Source organism: Ursus americanus, chromosome 14 (assembly GCF_024610735.1).
Source record: "Ursus americanus isolate L20-20 chromosome 14, mUrsAme1.1.p, whole genome shotgun sequence".
Lineage (NCBI taxonomy): Eukaryota > Metazoa > Chordata > Mammalia > Carnivora > Ursidae > Ursus > Ursus americanus.
Genome location: NC_142140.1, coordinates 54,024,961 through 54,044,156, shown reverse-complemented (window position 1 = coordinate 54,044,156; position 19,196 = coordinate 54,024,961). Strand labels below are relative to the sequence as shown.

Genomic DNA, 19,196 nt, shown 5'->3' with positions numbered 1-19,196 from the left:
AAGGAGAGGACACAGAGCCTTGGAGGTGTGTGAGTTGTGGGCAGCCTCTTCAGCAGGGCACGGGGGAGTGAGCGAGGTGGGGAGCCCTGAGGGCCGGGAGGGAGAAGTGAGGGTCATGAGGAGCCAAGGAGGGTGCTGGAGCCGGGGAAGGACCACCTTCAGGAGATGGGCAAGCAGGGTGTCTGTGCAGGGGAGATCAGGTAACAGGGAACGAGGACGGCAGGTTGGGAAGGGGAGTCCTCGAGGTAGGAGAACCGAGGCAGCTCTCCTTGCCCCATTTTGATGCAGGCACCTTTATCCTGCTCAAACCGTCTCCTGGAGATCTCCAGGGTTGACTCATTGGGGACAGCTCCCCTCTCCCTTCTGCACCTGCCGCCTCTCAATCCCGTGTAGTCCCAGTGTCTCCAGTGCATCGATGCCGTGGTTCTCGGGCTGCTCGCAGGCACTGCCAAAGGAGCTGTGTTCTTCGCCTTCCGAAAGCGATGACTTGGGCACAGACGCTGCAGAGAAAACCACTCATCATCAGGGCTCACTCATCTGCAGGGACCCAGTGCAGAGTGAAAACGTGGGGCCCCTTGCTCAATAATGATGAAGGATTTCAAGATGGATGGGAGAGCATTGAGCCAAGGGTAGGGCCCTCCTGAGTGAGTCCCACGACTCAGGTTACACACCCGTGAAGCTGGCCCTGCCACTCACTCTTATAACCCATCCATCGCATGTTTGCTCACCTGTCTTGCTTTCTGCTTGTTTTCACTTCTAGTGTGTCCTGGCATGGATATCCGGAACAACCTCACGAGGTTGCATGAGCTGGCCAACTGCTCAGTCATCGAAGGACATTTGCAGATACTGTTGATGTTCAAAACGAGGCCCGAGGATTTCCGAGACCTCAGTTTCCCCAAACTCATCATGATCACCGATTACTTGCTGCTCTTCCGGGTCTACGGGCTGGAGAGCCTGAAGGACCTGTTCCCCAACCTCACGGTCATCCGGGGATCGCGCCTCTTCTTCAACTACGCGCTGGTCATCTTCGAGATGGTTCACTTGAAGGAGCTTGGCCTCTATAGCTTGATGAACATTACCAGGGGCTCCGTCCGCATCGAGAAGAATAATGAGCTCTGCTACCTGGCCACCATCGACTGGTCACGCATCCTGGATTCCGTGGAGGATAATTACATTGTGCTGAACAAAGACGACAATGAGGAGTGTGGGGACATCTGTCCAGGCACTGCAAAGGGCAAGACCAACTGCCCTGCCACTGTCATCAACGGGCAGTTTGTCGAGAGGTGTTGGACACACAGCCACTGCCAGAAAGGTATGCTGGGGTATGCAGGGCTCCTAGCCACTTCTTGCACCTCATTCATTAGCAAGAAGCTGGAGGCCTTCCTCAGACTGGGGCGGGGGGGGGGGCACTTTTTCTGCAGAGGCTCTGACAGTAAATACTTTGGACTTTGCACGCTATGTGGTCTCCCATTACAACCCCTCAGCGTGGCCATTCTATCAGGAAAGCAGCCACAGGCAACACGTAAACAGTGGGCATGGCTATGTTTCAATAAAACTTTATTGACAAGCCAAGTTGTGGGCCAAGTTTTGCCAACTCCTGTGCTAGGCAGTCAAATGTTCCTCTTGCTTGAGAGGGGTAGAGGTGGACGAGTGCGGACTTTGTTTTGGAAAAAAAAAATGGTTTATCTCTTTTCTGATTATAGAAGTAAGGTTGCTCGGGTAGACATTTGGGAAAAGAAATGGGTAAAGGAAGGAAGCAAGTGGGGTACTTCCTTCTCGTGGTTCTGTCGTGTCTTTGTTTATTTACCTTTCCCTGTGTTTGGGCATTTAGACAATTTCCAGTTATTCTAAAGACAAGGATGAACATTTTGGGATCAGAGCTTTATCGAGGATTTGTTTCTTTGGGTTTTGCTTTTCCAGAAGTGATATTTCTGGGCCAAAGGCTCTTGATACCGATTGCCAAATGACTTTCCGGAAATGTTGTACCGATGCGCGCTCCTCCTAGCATTGGCTGAGAGGGAACACCTTGGCCAGCTTCGAGTGTTGTTTGAAACGTCTTTCATAATTTACTGCAGGGAGGAGCCGAGGTGTTGTCACTGTTTGTATTTGCATTTCTTTGATTGCTCTCGGGGTTGAGCCTTTTAAAACGTGTTTATTTATCATTTGGGTTTTCTCTTCCTGTTCATATCCTTTGTCCATTTATCTTTAGTACTTCAGTGGTTTTCGAAATACTAGTCTGTGTGCGGTTTTCATAGATGAAGGCTATTGACCCTTTTGCCAAATGTGTTTTCAGACAGTTTTGTTCAGTGCTGCAAATGCTCTGGCTGGCTGTTGCCAGAGAAGCTTCCCATGTTTATGGAGTCCAGAGCGGGGAGCTTTGCGTGCCTCTCTTGTTACTGTATGTTTAGAAAGTCCTTTTCCATCCATAAGATGAATGTTTTTTTTTCCCCCCCAATTCCCTGTTTTGATTTTAATTATCATTAAAAAAGATCCATCCGGGACATTTGGGATCTATCTGTGTGCGTGATTCGAAGGGACATTGCTTCCCCCCCCACCTGCCCCCATAACTTGTTGGGGTCTCACTGCCATTTATTGCAGAAATTTACTCCTTTGTCATTGATCTGGGGTCTGTTTTTGGATATCCATCAATATGTTCCTGTACCAGGCCTGCTGCTGCTCTAATCACTGTAGTTTTATAGTGTTTTCATAACCAGGAAGGTATGTTCCAAACACACGGCCGTTACTTTTTTATTGTTTCAACTCTTTCATAGATCGTGACATTCCCTGGGAAGAATTAGTGGAGCTTGAGATCAAGGTCGGAGAAAGTGGGGGAGGGGGGGCGCTTAATGGTCGTATCACAAAAGATACAAGGGAAAGGAGAAAGGAGGGTGTTCTCGCCTGAGCCCAAAGCTATCGTGAAGAAGCCACACAAGGTGAGTCCTGAGTAGAATCCACGGAATTGTCAGTGAGGAGCCATCGGAGCCCTGGGGAGGAGCCATTCCGAGGCACAGGTGTTGGGTGATAGGATAACAGAAAGTGAGAGTGGAGGCCACACCTCTTCTGAGAGGTTGGGCCGTGAAGAAAAAGAGAGCCTCATTGTTTGAGGATGGGGAGGGTACGGTGATTATTATATTGTGGAGCAGTGTTGGGGACGCCGGTAGGTCAGGGACAGACAGAAGCTAAATCACAAAGTTGGGGCAAAGTCTCAGCAGAAGTAGAACGACTACTTGTGGATTAGGAATTTTGTAGAACAGGGAGGTTTCTGAGGTGGGGGGTCAGCAGCAGGTAAGGGTGAATAAGCTGGGAGCAATGGATTTGGGGGGATGGCATTCACGAGGGTGAGGGGAGAAGAGGATGTCTAGGATCTATGTTACGAGGGCACACGGCTGCAAGGGGAGCCCAGTTCTTTCATGTTGGAGACCAGAGAGTTTCCTTACCCTACCTAAGGCCACACAGCTAATAAAGACAGTTGGGGTTTGTGCTGAGTCTGAGACACAAAAAAGGCATATGGTTTTCTTTTTTGGGGGGGTGGTTGTCCCCTCTGTTTAGAAACAGTTGAGCCACTTGCAGTTGGGGCACCAGGGAACAGGGAACACACTTTTATTATTCCCGTGCTGAGGTCTCCAAATTTAGGTGCTTGTTTGAAATGCTCCGGGCTCTTGTGTCTTGAGATATAATTTAAGACATTCCTCTGTGGATTTATTTCTGTACACATTTTAGTCAAAATATCCAGAACAGTATTATCTGCAGCAGTGTCCTTGGTGTGAGCAGTTTTTTGTGTGTTTTTTTGTGGTGTGTCTGTGTGTGTGTGTTTCCCCCTAATCTTTTGCTTTTGAGAACAGGCTTGTGTTTTCAGCACTGAGGGGTTTATCACAGGGGAAGGTACGGCTCTGTGCGTACTGCTGTGACCCACACCTGCTGAGGCACCTGGTTGCTCGGATGTCACCTGCTCCTGGTGTGTGATCAGTGCTAAGGTCCCCTAGCAAAGCACTGTCCCGTCCTAGTAACAGCCGTTGAAATGATTGTTCTTGGAACCAGCGCCCCTGTCTGCTGAGTGCAATTCCGCTCGGGCCTCTTCTTTTCCCCTGAATTTCTTTGATTGTGGGAAAATACACATAATACGCAACTTACCGTCTTAAGCTTTTTTTTTTCTTAAAGATTTGCTATTTTTATTTATTATTATTTTTTGAAGTAAGGTCGATGCCCAGCGCGGGGCTGCAGTTCACGACTCCGGGCTCAGGAGTCACACACACACGCTCCGCGGTCTCAGCCAGCCAGGTGCCCTGCCATCTTAAATACTTTTGAGTGCATAGTTTAGTGGCATTAAGCACGCTTGCACTATTGTGCACCCATCCCCACCCTCCGCCTCCAGAGCTTTCTCATCTCCCCACACGGAGACTCTGTCCCCATGACGCACGGACGCCTCGCCCCCTGCCCCAGCCCTGGCTCCCACCGTCTCCTCTCTGTCCGTGTGGACGGGACCCTTCTCGGGACCTCATAGAAGTAGAATCCTATGGTGTTTGGACTCCTGTCATTGGCTTATTTAGCCAAGTGTGATGTCTTCACGGTTCATCCATGTCATGTGTGTGTGTCCGAGCTCCCTTTTTCAGGCTGACTGGTATTTCATGGTGTGGATGGACCACATTTATTTATCATCGTCCGTGGATGGGCACATGGGCTCCTTCCCCATTTTAGCTTCTGTGAATAAGGCTGCCGCGGATGTGGGTGTGTATCTCTGGCTTTTCAGTGCTCAGGTTGCCTTGATGTCCTGGCTTTTGAAGGCTTATTTAATGTCCTGTGAGACTCGAACACAGAGACAGAGCAAAGTGAACCTTTATAGGGGACGCCCCCCTGTCTTAGGTGACAGGCACCTGCCAATGAAAAGCTATCCATCAACTTGCTTAGTTGTCTAGAATCCTCCCAAAAACTTCCCGAACCATCCAGAGCCATTGTCCTTTTCTTGCGTGATTGTCAGGCTCTGGAAGCTTTTGGGGTCTGGCCAGCGTTTGGGATGAAAGTGTTGGATTGTTCTCTGGACCCGGTTTGTGCTTTCTCTACGGTGTAGCATTCTCTCTGTTCTCAAAACAATGATGCTTTAAGCAGAGAAAGCAAAGGAAGGCTAAAGGAGGGTCAAGGTAATTAAAAGGAAAAAAAAATCACTGTGGTGTGTGGCTGGAGGTGCTTCCTCTCTGTCACCCTTCCCACGGATTTGGGGTGCAGGAGAGGCCACATGCGAGGGGCCTTGGCTGGGCAGAGTGGAGACGGAGTCTATGCAAGCTGGGTCACGAATCGCCTTTATCGAGAGCCTACTATGTGCTGGGCGTTGGGGTCCTTGGGGCCGCAGGGTGGGGACCAGCCCGCCCCCGCCTCCTTGGAGAGGACCTTCTGGGGGCCAATACTGACCGTGAATATATGGCGACGCAGTCCCGCCAGGAGAGTACCGGGGAGGGCTCTCTGCGGGTGGGAGCAAGGCTCAAAGCCCCAGACTTGCCTTTGGGGTCTGAGAATAGCTCCTCTCCCCCAGATCGGTGTGTCATGAAGACGCCGAAGGTTGGCCTCACCGGCCCTTTCCCAGGCGGTTATCAGGACTGCGTGGAGTCCTGTTTTGCTGTTCACTGGTCACGAGCCAGATCAAGCCTTTGTCTCGTAATCCAAAAGATCGGGACAATGCTGGGACCTGCTTATCAGAGTTGTGGGTTGGGAGGAGGTGAGGTGGAAGAGGGGTGCATTTAGCCCTGCACCTGGCACCCATGAGTGTTCTGGAAGCTTCCTGGGAGCATCATGGCTCCATTACCCTTCTGAGCAGACCCGCCTGCCAGGGTTTGGCTCCGGTTCTGATTTTGGGTTTGGAACAGGCAGAGGAGAGCCCACCGCCCGACCCGCTGATGGAGGGGTGGGTGTTGGACCCACAGCACCAGAGGGGCGCCTTCAGATGCTCCAGAGACCCCCAGCTCTGGGCTTTTGGGGGCAGCAGAAGCCACAGAACTTGCTTGACCAGCTGCTCTAGCCAAACCCAGTGGCAATTTTTTTTTCTGGAAGGCCACCCCAGCTGCTCGCTGCCAGTCAGAGGGGTGGGTGAGGCCGGGGCACGCAGGGTGCCAGGACACTGGCCGCGACGCCGCGTGGGCCATCGGTGAGAGAGGAGGAGCGGGAGGTGGAAGGAGGCAGGTCTCTCCTCCCCGGGTTTGGACTTCCTTCCATCTTCGTTTCAGGTTCTCTGAGTGTTGGGGTGCTCTCTTTATATGAAATAGTAACTATCATAATTCCGCCCTTGACATTTTCACGATCAGAATCTTCTTGGTAGCCAGTGCTTATTTTGTGCCGGGCACTGTTCTAAGCGCTTGGCCGATGACGCTGCGTTGAGTGTCCCCACAGTTCCTTCTCACAGACGAGGCCACGCCCCCCCCCCCCCCCCTGCCCCGCCGCCCCAGCGGATAAGCCACTTGCTCCGGATCACAGGGCTAGTGGACAGTAGAGGTGGGATTCCAGCTGGGAACCCAGGTGTTCGAGCTCAGAAGGTGAGCTATTCAGCGTTGTGCTTTCCTGCACTCAAGGTGCACAGCTGGGGAAGGACAGAAGACAAAGAAATGGAGGGGAGGGGGAAATCCCCTGGAATTTTCGCCTGCCAGCATTCTGGCTGCCTCTGCTTACGGCTCTTTTCCTCCGCCTTGTAGGAGCTGCCTCCCGCATCAGGCTAAGATTTCTTGAAGACGGGGACTGTGGCATTTATTGCTGTGTCCCCTGCACCCGTCATGTAGATAAGCAGTGGCGTCTTTGACCCCTCGGTCCTAGCCGGTGTTTATGGAGCACCTACTAAGTGCTAAGTGACAAGCACTGCCTCACCCAAGCCAGCCTAGGAGAGGCTGCGATTCCCATTTTACAGAAGGGCACGCTGAGGCTAGAGGAGTAACTAAGGAACTTACTCTTGGAGACCTTGCTGGGAAATGGCTTGACCTCAGGCTTGTCTGGTGCCCTTGACCAGAGGCAGCAAACTGACTCACGGGCCAAATTCAACCCATCAGTGATTTTTGTGTGGCCCGTGAGCTAAGAATGCTTTTTATATTTTAAAAAGTTGGGTGGGTGGGTGTGTATGTGTAAATCTGAAGGATAATATTTTATGAGAGGTGAAAATGCTATGAAATGAACATTTCGGTGTCCCCAAATAAAGTTTCCTTGGGATGTGGCCCAGGGCGCTCATACGTTCATTTCCATAATGCCTGAGGCTGCAGTTAATGGCCTGAGTAGTTGCAACAGAGACTGTACAGCTCTTTACAGAAAAAATTGTGCCGACCTTTGTTCTTGGCTATGCACCTTATAAAGATGAGGGGGTGCATTGGGGTAGAGGCTGTTTTCACTGGAAACTGGGAGCATCCTAGCATCTGGCCAACGCAGTCCCCCTGCCCCTTGCTGGCACCGAGGGGAGGGGACTGCGAGGTATGGCAGGCCATCCTTAGCTTACCTTACATCAGGAGCTCTTGCTTGGTTGGGGCGTCAAAGGGCAGGAGCGAATTAACCATTCAAGGAACCCAGCTGGCAGGAGACGCCATAAGGCAGGTAGGTGCCTCCCCTCCCCTCCCCGTTCCCCTCCAAGTGAGTCATCAGATTGGTGGTTCTAGACATGTCTGGAGCCAGAGCACCTGGAAATCACAATGTTCTCTAGATAATATCGCTGCAGAATATTGATAAATTAAATTCCTTTGTGGCCGTGTCACTGTGGTCCCTGCAGAAAACAGGGACGTCTAACACGTGCACACGGGTATTGAATAATAATTATAAAAGATGGTGGACTGTGTAGCATGATGGACCATTTGAATTTGTCATCCATATTCCTTTTTGTTTTTGTCAATAATCTTTTAAAACAATCTAGGGGAGGACTAAAAGCACCAAACTGAAAAAAAAAAAAAATCCAGGGTCATGGTAATTTCCTTATCATGGCGATGATTGGAAGTTTTAAAATGAACTTCTGGTTTTGGAGACGACTGGGTTTTGTGTAGCAGGAAAGAGCAAGTGCTCCCTGTCCTTCCCAGGGTTGATGACAAGTTGCCGTTGGCATTTGTGGAAGGAGAGTGGTTGTTCCAGATTGGAGTGGTTTGGTTCAGCTGGCAAATGACGCTTAGAAAGAGGGGAAGAAGGAAGGGTATTCCAGATGGGTGGAATGGCAATGACAAAGAACATTGATGCCTTTTGTGGGCAAGAGTAAGGAGGCTGCCTCATGACGTGCAGAGCCTCAGACCATCATGTGCTTTGGGTGCCAGATGTTTTCCTGTGGCGCAAGGGAGAGGTCATAAAGGTTACCTTGGGGCTGTATTCCGGACGGCCTGTTTCACTGATAGTGAGTGAACGGCTGTGCCGAACCAGGCATGTTGCTGGGACCCCATGTTGCTGAGTTGGAGAAAAAGTCAAAGACGTCACTATAAGGTTACAAACTAGGCAGAAAGCGTTGTGGTAGCTCCAGGATGCTGAGGGAAGAAGGTAGACCAGTTGACTGTGTGGTTCCCTGGCATCTTGGGGACAGTACTGTCCAACTCTTTAGTAGTGAAGATTCAGACTTAAGTTTGGACGGGTGCCCGGCTTCCTGGAGAGGGCTTAAGGGATTCCAATTAACTGCTTTTTCGCCTAGAGAAGTAAATTGGCCCAATCCTTTGGAAGAAGGTGGTGTAGAGTTAAATACACAATTATGGAAAGGTGGCTGTCTGGTAACTTGCTAACTGGTCTGACAAGTTTGTCTTTTATTCCCTCCTCCTTGACCAAATTCATTGACTAGTTATTTCCCACCGTGTCACCAGACCCTTTGTCAGAATTAAAATCTGTTCTTTGTGACTGAACACCTGAAATGCCGCGGGAGGTCCCGGGGACCTCAGGTCCAGTTGGGCTTGGAATACAGAACCATGTGCCCGTCTTTCTCTCTCCACACACCTGTCCCGGATAGAACGTTCCCTTTCCCAGCGAAGAGTTTCAAAACTGTATCCCCTCTTCCATTCTTCCTCGCTCTTCTCTGTCTCTCTGTCTCTCTCGGGCTTGGAGGGTGTCTGGGCCAGATCAGGCTTAGAGAGAAATAATGTTAAATAGGATACAAAAAACCCCCATTGCTTTCCTCTGGGGCCCCATTGTCTGTCATGGGTGGGACCGTATGGGTTGCAGCAATTGGGCTAATTTCCTCCAGTTCTAGGTTTGGGAAGTGACCCAAGGTCTCCCAATCCAGCCTCAAGCCACGGGACACAGAGGGACGGGATGGAGCTGGGGGGCATCTGGTAGATAAAATCCTACAATTGTCAACTGCCTGGAGGGTTTTGGGTGGAGGGTCCTTTGACCTTTTTATTATAGAAGTTTCTTTGCTGTTTTTTTTTTTTTTTTTTTTGGTCCCATCAGGGAGGGTCTTGGGTCTTTTATGATCCCGGGCTTGCTGGCTGCTGTCTAGAGAGGGACGTTCCTTGATGGGCTTTTTCTAGAGTGTTTCCAAGTGCTTGCCTATGAGAAACTCTTCTCTTCAGAAGATCTGATAAGGACGGGGTTTCAAGTGCCGACAGCTAGTCACACGGCACGAGTGTGCGCAGGGCTGGTGTTTGCCGATCGACTACCTGCAACCCTTGTTCACGGACAAGTGGGATTCCTGCCACAGGCTATCTTGTTAGTGGTGTGGAGGCTAAAGGTTTTTCACCTTTGCAAAGAAGCTGCTGGCTATCACAGAAGGAGATAAGCATGCAAAAGCAAGACGGGCTTGATCCGAAGCATTCAAGATTTCTCTTCTTTAAAAAACAATGTTTTTAATTGTGGTAAAATACACATAAGATTTACTATTAGCGACATTTGGTACATTCACAGGGCAGTGCGACCATCACCACTATATACTTTTCATCATCGCACAAAGGAGCTGTACCCGTTAGCAGTCACTCCCCGTTCCCCTCCCTCTCCTCCCTGGAACCCCTCCCCCTCACCCCCCAGGCCCCACTGGTCTGCTTTCTATCTCTGTGGGTTTACCTATTCTGGACGTTTCAGTATAAATGGAATCATGTGATACGTGGCTTTTGTGTCTTCTTTCCGTAGACATGGTTTTGTGATTCATCCGTATTGTAGCATAGATCAGGACCCCGTTCCTCTTTCTTGCTGAATAATATTCCATTGTATGGATATGCCAGTCTTGTGTATCCATTTACCAACAGATGAATATTTGAGTTGTTTCCACCTGTTGGCTGTTGTGCGTGGTGCTGCTATAAACATTCCTGTACAAGCTTTTGTTTGAATACGTTTTTCAGTTCTCTTGGGGGACACATCTAGGAGTGGGATTGCTGGGTCATTTAGTAATTCTGTTTAACGGATTGAGTCGAGATTTCTTTCTTTCTCTTCCTTTCTTCCTTCCTTCCTTCCTTCCTTCCTTCCTTCCTTCCTTCCTTCCTTCCTTCCTTCCTTCCTTCCTTCCAAGATTTTATTTATTTGACAGAGAGAGAGCACAAGCAGGGGGAGCAGAGGGAGAGGGAGAAGCAGGCTTCCTCCTGAGCAGGGAGCCTGATCTGGGGCTTGATCTCAGGACCCTGGGATCATGACCTGAGCCGAAGGCAGATGCTTAACTGACTGAGACACCCAGGCGCCCCGCTTTTGGTCTTATTATTTTTTTTTAATTATTGTATTATCAAAGAAGACACGGATTTAGAAAATCACACAAAATGAATGTATAGCCTGATGGCTGCTCCTCCCTTTGGGCAAGGCTGTGGCTCTTTGATTATTTTTTCTTTTTTAAAATCTGAAAATTCTGTCATGTAGTAAAATGGTACTCATTGGTCTCCCTGTTTTTAGTGTATAATAAATAAGGCACAGACTGAACTTCGTAATGAAACTTTGTGTTCTTTATGAAGGCAACTTTTGCTAAGAAAACTATTTTTATAAGGGAGTGAGGTATGAGGGTTATTTGCAAAGGACTTTTACAAGGGCAAGAAAAAAAAAAAAACAACAACAACCCAAGAAGTTGATCTTCGGGCTCGTGGTTCTGCAGAAGACAGAGTGGACAAGACCTTGAGACACATTCCAGAGGGAAAACAGCAGATGAATCCGAGAAAGGAGAGATGTTCCAAATAGGGATGAATTTGATGAAGAAAAAAAGGTGGAGAATTGTCTTAAAGATGCCCACATCGGGGCACCTGGGTGGCTCAGTCAGTTAAGCGTCTGACTCTTGATTTTGGCTCAGGTCATGATCTCAGGGTCATGGGATTAAGGCTGCTTAAGATTCTCCCCCTCCCTGGATGCCTGGGTGGCTCAGTCGGTTAAGTGTCTGCCTTCGGCTCAGGTCATGATTCCAGGGTCCTGGGATCGAGTCCCACATCAGGCTCCTTGCTCCGTGGGGAGCCTGATTCTCCCTCTGTACCCCCCCACCACTTGTGTGCATTTTCTCTCTCATATAGATAAATAAATCTTTAAAAAAAGTTCTCGGGGTACTCGAGTGGCCCGGTCGGTTAAGTGTCTACCTTCAGCTCAGTCATGATCCCGGGGTCCTGGGATTGAGCCCTGCATGGGGCTCCCTGCTCAGTGAGGAGTCTGCTTCTCCTTCTCCCTCTGTCTGACTCTCACCCTGCTTGTGCTGTCTTCTCTCTTTCTCTCTCAAATAAATAAATAAAATCTTAAAAAAAATTCTTTCTCCCTCCCCCTCCGCACACTCCTGCACTCACTGTCTCTCTGAAAAAAAAAAAAAAAGATACCCCTGTGGTTCAGGAGAGGGCATAATTCTTCACAGACGTTCTTCACAGTTTTGAAAGGATGCCTTTGAAACACAGCCACAAATCTGGTTCACTGCTTGACTTGATTTTGGGACTTCTGGCCATTGGGAGTTTATCAGTGTCTTATGTTGGGGATGGCAGATAACAACACTGGGCATCTGTAGGATGAAAAACAGGAGTTGGGGATGCGAGAGAGTGAAGGGCACAGTGGCACATTGGCCTTGAGGTCTTGGGAGGAGGGATGAAGGAAGCTAAGGTGGACCCAGGTCATAAAAGTTACAAATTCTGAATCAAAGAAGTCAGAAAATGACCTTGATTCCCCCTTGACCCACAGTGCGAATATTGCCTACACAGAGGCAAACAAATTTCTGTTTGTCCCCAACTTGGTGAAGGAGATCTTGAAAAGGTTCTAGCCAGCCGGGAATGGTCAATGGGATTCGGTTCTTAGGGGTCTGTTCTTGCTGAAGTGGCATGGGCCGTCTGTTCTATTCTAGAGGACATTAGAGTATTTCTAGAAGGCTTTCCTAGGTTTGGCGGTAAGCCCATTTTGCTCACGCTGTTCTCCCCCTGAATGTCTTACATCTTTCAATTGCTGCTCCTTCTGGGTGGGTGGGTGGGTGGGTGGGCTTCAGCAAGGGTAACGATCTTGAGGGTCCCACCTCTGATGGCAGTGGAGAACCAACATGGTGAACTCCAGAGCTGGGCTCTCCCTAAGGTAGCCCTACTGGTCACATGTGGCAAAGTTTAAATGAATTAAAAGTAAACGGAATGAAACATTTCTTCCTCGGTTACCGTCAACACCATTCAGACAATGCAGATGTAGAGCATTTCCATCATTCCAGAAAGTTCTATTGGGCAGTGTCGCTCCAGGGCATCTTCATCATTCTAGAGCATTTCATTCCATGGTTAGAGATAGCTCTAGGGTCCGACAGACCTGGATTTGAGTCCTGTATCTGTCACGTGACCGTGGACAAGTTGTCTGGCTCTTCTGAGCCTCTGTTTCCTCATCTGAAATGAGAAAATGGTAAAGGACCCCATCTGTCATCATTTTTTCTCAACTTTGACCTGATATCCCCTCTTTTGATAAAAATAAAAATCTCATTCCTCTGCTCTTTTTTTATCTTGATTTTTTCCCCCTCTCTTAACTCTGAAATAAAACATTGAATTGTTGTTCAACCTTTGTACCTCCTTGAGAGTCCGTGGAATAGAGGAAGGAGAGACGTGGGAAAGTTGCACACAACAACAAAGAGGCTATTCTAGGTACGTGTGAATGAGAAGAGGAACAAGGAAGGGATAGGTGTGTTGAGTGGGGCATGAGAGTGTCATCAAGAACGAGGAATATGTCAGCTCCTTCCTGGCTTCTCTTCTCTCTTGGGGGAACAGGGAACAGAGTGCTTTTCAGTGTAAGCAGAGTAGAATGGGTGTAGCAGAGAGGAAGTAGCTTCCAGATGGGGAAGGGACTGAGGGTGGGAACCTCAGTCTGATTTTGTCTTTCTGGCTCAGCATTGAGCGTCTCGGTCAACTCGTGATTGCTTGTGACGGGAATCGACTCAGACCAACCTAAACTGCCGGGGTAGGGGGTGTGTGGTTTATTGGGAGGACGTAGACCCTTCTTTTGGAACTTGTATCAGCTAGCTTTTGCTGTGTAACAGACCTCCCTGAAACATAATGGCTTTCCACAGCTGTCATTTACTTTCCTCACGGTTCTGTGGGTTAGTGGGGTGGGTTTGCTGGGCTGGACCCATCAGCTGACCACAGACACGGGCTTGGCTCTCTCCCGAGTCTGGGATCAGCTGGCGGGATGGCTGGTGGCTGGGTGATCTAGCATGGCCTTCAGTCACGTGCCTGGCAGTTGCTACTGGGCTGTCAACTGGGATGCTTTGGTTTTCCTCCCTGTGGCCGCTCGTCCCGCAGTAGGCTAGCTTATACTTGGATCACCTGATGGTCTGGAAGTTCCAAAAGCGGCAAGAGATTAATCCCTAGAGCACAAGTGTTTTCCAAGTCTCCGTTTGCTTCGTGTGTGCTGAGTTCCCATTGGTCAAAGCAAGTCACATGGCTAAGGCAAGCTGGAAGCTGGAGGGAGGGCAGACTCCACGTCTTGATCGGAGGGGAGGAATTTGTGGTGGTTTTTGCCATCTACCACAGAACCCCAGGGCGGGAAGTGCCGTGGCACTCTTGAGACATTTTAGCCAGGACTTAGAGCTTGATCAAACACCAAGACTGTGTGTGGTGTAACTGAGAGCCTAAAATGATTTTCCTGAGTAGTTATTTAATTTCCTGAATTCCAATGATTGAATAATTGGTTCCTTTCCCAAAATGACTCTTGATGTTTTCTTTATCATTTATTAAATTCAGCCAAACACCATGGCCTGGTTCTGGGATGCCAGGTCTGTCTCATTCGTCTGTTTCTATTCTTATACCAATACCATACTGATTTAATTACCATAGATTTCAAACATGTTTTATTAATGTTAGATCTAGCTTTTCCTGTTGCACTTTTTCAAAGTGTTCGTTTTTTTCCGGTTGAACCTGAGAATCTCCAAGTCTAGCCCCTTCAGCACACGTAAAGCCCACTGAAATTTTGATGGAAAAAATTGTATTAAGTCTGTAAATTAATTTGAGAGATACACTGTAATATTTTCGTATTTCTCCTTTTCATGCAGGTATGTAATCAATTCCTCCATTTGTTCAAATCTTTTTATGTTGTTCTCTTAAAAATATCTATTCTGTATTATTTCTTGCTATGATGATTCCTGTATCATAGAGGTTTTTTTTTTTTTTTTAAGATTTATTTCTTTATTTGAGAGAGAGAGAGTGCGAGCGCACAAGCCGGGGGGAGGGGGAGGGGTGAAAGAGATAATGTCTGCAGACTCCTTCCTGAGCAGGGAGTGCACGTGGGGCTTGATCTCACGCCCTGTGCCAAAATCAAGAGTCTGATGCTTACCTGAGTGCGCCCCCCCCCCGGGAACCCTTGTGTGTGGAGTTTTTGTTGTTCGTTGTTGCTACTGCAAATGGGCGTATTTATCCTGAATCCAGTTCCTTTAGTGGCATTGATGGGTCAGTTTTAAATTTTTTTGTTCATCGTGTGCCATTTTATCCTCTACAAATTTTGGTCATTTTTTTTTTTTTTAAATCTTGTCTTAAATGTGGTACCTCTCACTGCAGTTTTAAATCTTCTCTTGACCTGGGCTTCACGACTGATATTAAATATTTAACGGTGGTGTTACCTGACATCCATGGTTAACAGATATCCTCAGATAAAATCATCTTTGCTTTCCTGCGGTAAACCCTACTTGGTTGTGATGAATTATTCTCTTAGCATAATGTTGCATTTGATTTCCTAGGTTTGCTTTGTTCTGGTTAGTCTTTATTATTTTGGGGGGATTTTTGCCGTCTGTGTTCATGAGTGAAATTGTGCTGTGTTTTTGGTCTGTTTGATCCTGCAATCTCTTCATTAGGTTTTATTATCTGATAGTCTAGCCACATAAAATGAACTAGGCAGTTTTCCATTTTAAATATTTTGGAATTATGGCATCAGGACTAACACTTGAAGAACCAATTATTTGTTGGAAAAATCATATGGTGCTATATAACCTTCTGGGGAAGTAATTCTTTGATAACCTTTGAAAAATTTCATACTAGGTTGTTAGAGAATTCAGCTTAAATTTTTTTTTTTTAACCTCTGGTAAGAGCTTTTTGAGTCAGCTTTTGTGATCTGTATTTTCTTAGTAGATCGTTTCATTGAGATTTTCGGATTTAATAGCATGCTATTATGCTTGCTGTAATCTTGTTTGTATATTCTCCTTACATCTGTTTAGAGTTGCCAGTTTTGTTTTTTTTTTCCAGGAAAGCAGATGCTGGATTTATTTATCAGTTCTTTCCCCACAATTTATTAGTTACTTAAAGGAATCTTAATTTTTTTCATTTTTAGATTATTCTGAGCCATGCTTTTGCCCCCCCCCCCCCCGGTGTTAAATGTTTAGATGACTCACCAGATACTGAGATCCTTTTTGGAATAAACTGGGGAATGAATGAATGAATGAATGAATGAATGAATGAATTTGATAATGTTCTTTGAATATAATTAAAGCTTTTAAGGCTATGAATTCAACCCCTGAATGTGGCTTTGGCTGCCCTCCAAGGTTTTGGCTATCTAACATTCTTGTTTTTGAAAGAGTTTGTGAATATAATTTTGATTTGTTATTTTTGATAATCACTGTCGGGAAAGCTGCTCTTGAGGGCTGACTCGCTTCAGTCACTTTATATGAATGCTTTGACTTAATCTTCATAGGCACCCTAGGAATTTTCCTTGCTTTACAGCCTAGTTTAACAGCCAATGAAATTGAGCGCTACAGGAGGGAAAGTGACTTGCCCAAGGTCGCACAGGTAAGGGGGTGGGGGTGGGGCCGGGACTGGCCTCTAGCCCAAGGTCTGTTTTGATTCTAAACCACATGCCTTTGTGACTCTGCTACTCGGCCTCTCCAGTTGAGTGAGTTTTAATCACTAGTCGTTTGGGTTTAAAAAGAAAAAGTTAACTGTTTATTTTAATGGGTTCTCAATCTCCAGTAGAGGGGATTAAAAATCTAACTTGTTGTGACCTGTCGAGTTTCTGCGTTTTATCACTGCGTGAGGCCTTTTGGTAGCTGAGTGACTGTTCGATGGGCTTCTCTGAAGGTTGCTTGGAAGCTGCTAGTGTTGGCAAATTTAGTCAGAGCTCACAATCTACTGTTCCACCAGAACAACGTCCCCCCCCCCCCCGCCGCCCCCCGGGACGGACGTGCACATGGGGTGTGGAAATAAAGGCTTTACTTCGCCGGCAAAATGTCTCTGCCCTGCCAGAGCTGGGAAGCCTCCTTCCTCGCTCGCTCTGTTAGCCCAGCTACCCTGCCTCCTGAGACAGCTGGAACTAGTTTTCGCAAAGGCACTTTCTCCTTCCCTCATCATGTGCTTATGGTTTTGTGATGCTGGCTTGGAGGAGCGCGGGCTGGGCCAGCGCTGAACTTGACCTGTGGGCTGCCCCGCTGTTTGGCCCTCGTTGCTATTTCTGGGTCTTGCTCTCAGCGTGAGGATGCTGCAAGTCAGTGTGACTTGTTGTGACGTCACGTGGCCAAACCTTTCCTTTAAAATGGTCTGTGATTCATCTTTATTTTTACGGGGCTGTATCACGTTAGAAGTATTACAGTAGGAGTTTTTGTTTGAAATCTAATAAAGGTTTTAATCTGCCATCTGGAGTCTGTGTTCCTTACACTTTTTTATTGTTCATGACTAAGGGTGGTGTTGGGGGTGGTGGGGGGGCTGGCGGTGGTTGCTCACATCCGCCCGGAGGATCGGGTCCATCATCCAAAACCTCATTTTCTCTGTCTTGGCTGCAGGCAGAGGCCGAGAGCCAAGTGCTGACCCTAAAGAGTCCTGCTTTAGAGGAGTTCTCTTCTTTTCTTTTTTTTTGACCGAAAGCTTTTATTTTTAATAGCTTGTTAGATACGCAACATGCAAATATTTTTAGTGTCACAATTTTACGTCCTCAATTTTGTTTAACATAGCATCCTAGACAGGTGTAAAAAAATTTTAAATTAATGATCGAACACAATGGATAAGGGCTATTTGTTTTCTAAGGCAATTAACAATGAAAACATTAAAAGAAAGTTTGTGTGTGTGTGTGTGTGTGTGTGTGTGTGTGTGTGCGTGTTTTAAGTAGGCTCCACGCCCAGCATGGAGCACAACCTCAGGTTTGAGCTCACAACCCTGAGATTGAGACCTGAGCTGAGATCAAGAGTCAGACACTTGGGGCTCCTGGGGGGCTCGGTCCCTTAAGCGTTGGACCCTTGGTTTCGGCTCAGGTCATGATCTCCGGGTCCTGAGATCGAGTCCTGTGTCTGGCTCCCAGCTGGGCAGGGAGTCTGTTTGAAATTCTTCCTCTACCTCTGCTCCTCCCCCGAATAAATAAATAAATCTTAAAAAAAAAAAAAAAGTCTGGTGCTTAACCAAGTGAGCCACCCAAGCATCCGGAAAACATTTTAACTTTTTACTCACTTCGGTAGAGAATAAAAGTCACCGTTTTTCCCCCCACATCTTTCCCCCAAACTGGGGGGGGAAATGTCAGAGTTTTTCGTTTACAGTCAGGTGGAGGGCATGGGAGGGTATATCACTGGGGTTTTAACATGCATTTTCTGGATCACTTTATAAAGCTGGTCCTCTCTTAGTATGTTTCTTGATCGTGAACACTTTTCTGTTTTTTTCTCTTTTTAACACGAGAAGTTTAGGCGGGTGTTTCTCAGTCTGAACACTGCTGACATTTTGCGCTGAGTAATTTGTGTTTCGGGGCCGTCCTGTGCATGGCGGGGTGGTAAGCGGCATCCTCGGCCTCCACCCACTAGACACTAGCAGCATCGTCCCAAGTCGCAAGGACCAGAGCCATCTTCAGGCATCGCTGTCCAGTGCTCCCCGGCTGAGAGCCAGCACTCTACTGTGAATACCCTCGTTGCCTTCGTTCAGTTCAAGAAACAGCGCCTTGTGGGTTCCCACTTAAGCCCCTTGATGGGCCAAGGTTCCCAGTCTCTTTCATACCCGCCCCCCCCCCCAGCCTCCTGCCCAATAACCACTGGTCTGAGTGTGAATAATCACTCCCTTGTGTTTCTGTATGCAGTAGTCCCTTCTTATCTACGGTTTCGCTTCCTGTGGTTTTAGTTACCTGTGGTCAGCTGTTGGCGGCCAGCAGACGATCCTCCTGATGAATGTCAGAGGGTCACGAGTCGCCTGCGTCCTATCACGTAGGCATTTTATCATCTCGTCCCATCACAGGAGCGAGAGGCAGGAGTACGGCACAGTAAGATCTTTTAAAAGAGAGTGAGCGAGCACATTCATGTGACTTTTATTACGGTCTATTGTTACAATGTTCTACTTAGTCATTGGCTATTATTCATCTCTTGCTGTGCCTGATTTATAGGTACTTATAGGAGAAACATAAAATACACAGGGTTCAGTACAATCCGCACTTTCAGGCTTCCTGTGGGGATCTCGGCATGTATCCCCCATGGGTAAGGGGGGGGGCTGCTGTTAATTGCATTGCAGATCCCTAGATTCTTGCCCATGTAAAAAGAAAACATTTATTAGGTCTTTTTTAAAAAGTACACTTTTTATTTCTTAAGTTATCCGTGCTTATTTTTGAGAAATATCAGTAAAAGGAAGAGTAGCAGTTCACCCTGAAATCTACCCCTACCCCCAAGCATGGCTTCTTAATTTCGTTGAGAAATCTTTCATAATTGTCTCTGCAAGCATATGTCTGTCAATTGGAATGCTATTAATGTGTTCAAGAAAATGAGGTTATATGATGCTGTCTGATGCCTGTATTGCAGTCTGTTTTTCTTTTTCCTCTTGGATCTATTAATATTCTCCCAGTGTAAATATGAATCTATATCAGACTTTTAATTCCTGTATTGGTGGACGTTGTAAGGTTGTTTCCGATTTATCATTGGCGTGAGAGAATGCTGCAAC

General features: G+C 47.4%; 1 protein-coding gene across 4 annotated transcripts in view; it reads left to right on the top strand.

Moving 5' to 3' along the window:
- Positions 1–19,196, top strand: part of INSR (insulin receptor) — a 125,509-nt gene that overhangs the window by 16,730 nt on the left and 89,583 nt on the right. For all 4 annotated transcript variants that reach the window (XM_087867313.1, XM_087867315.1, XM_087867314.1 and 1 more), the window contains exon 2: positions 761–1,312. In XM_087867313.1, the coding sequence (XP_087723439.1) occupies positions 761–1,312 (552 nt within the window). The remainder of the gene's footprint in view (positions 1–760; positions 1,313–19,196) is intronic.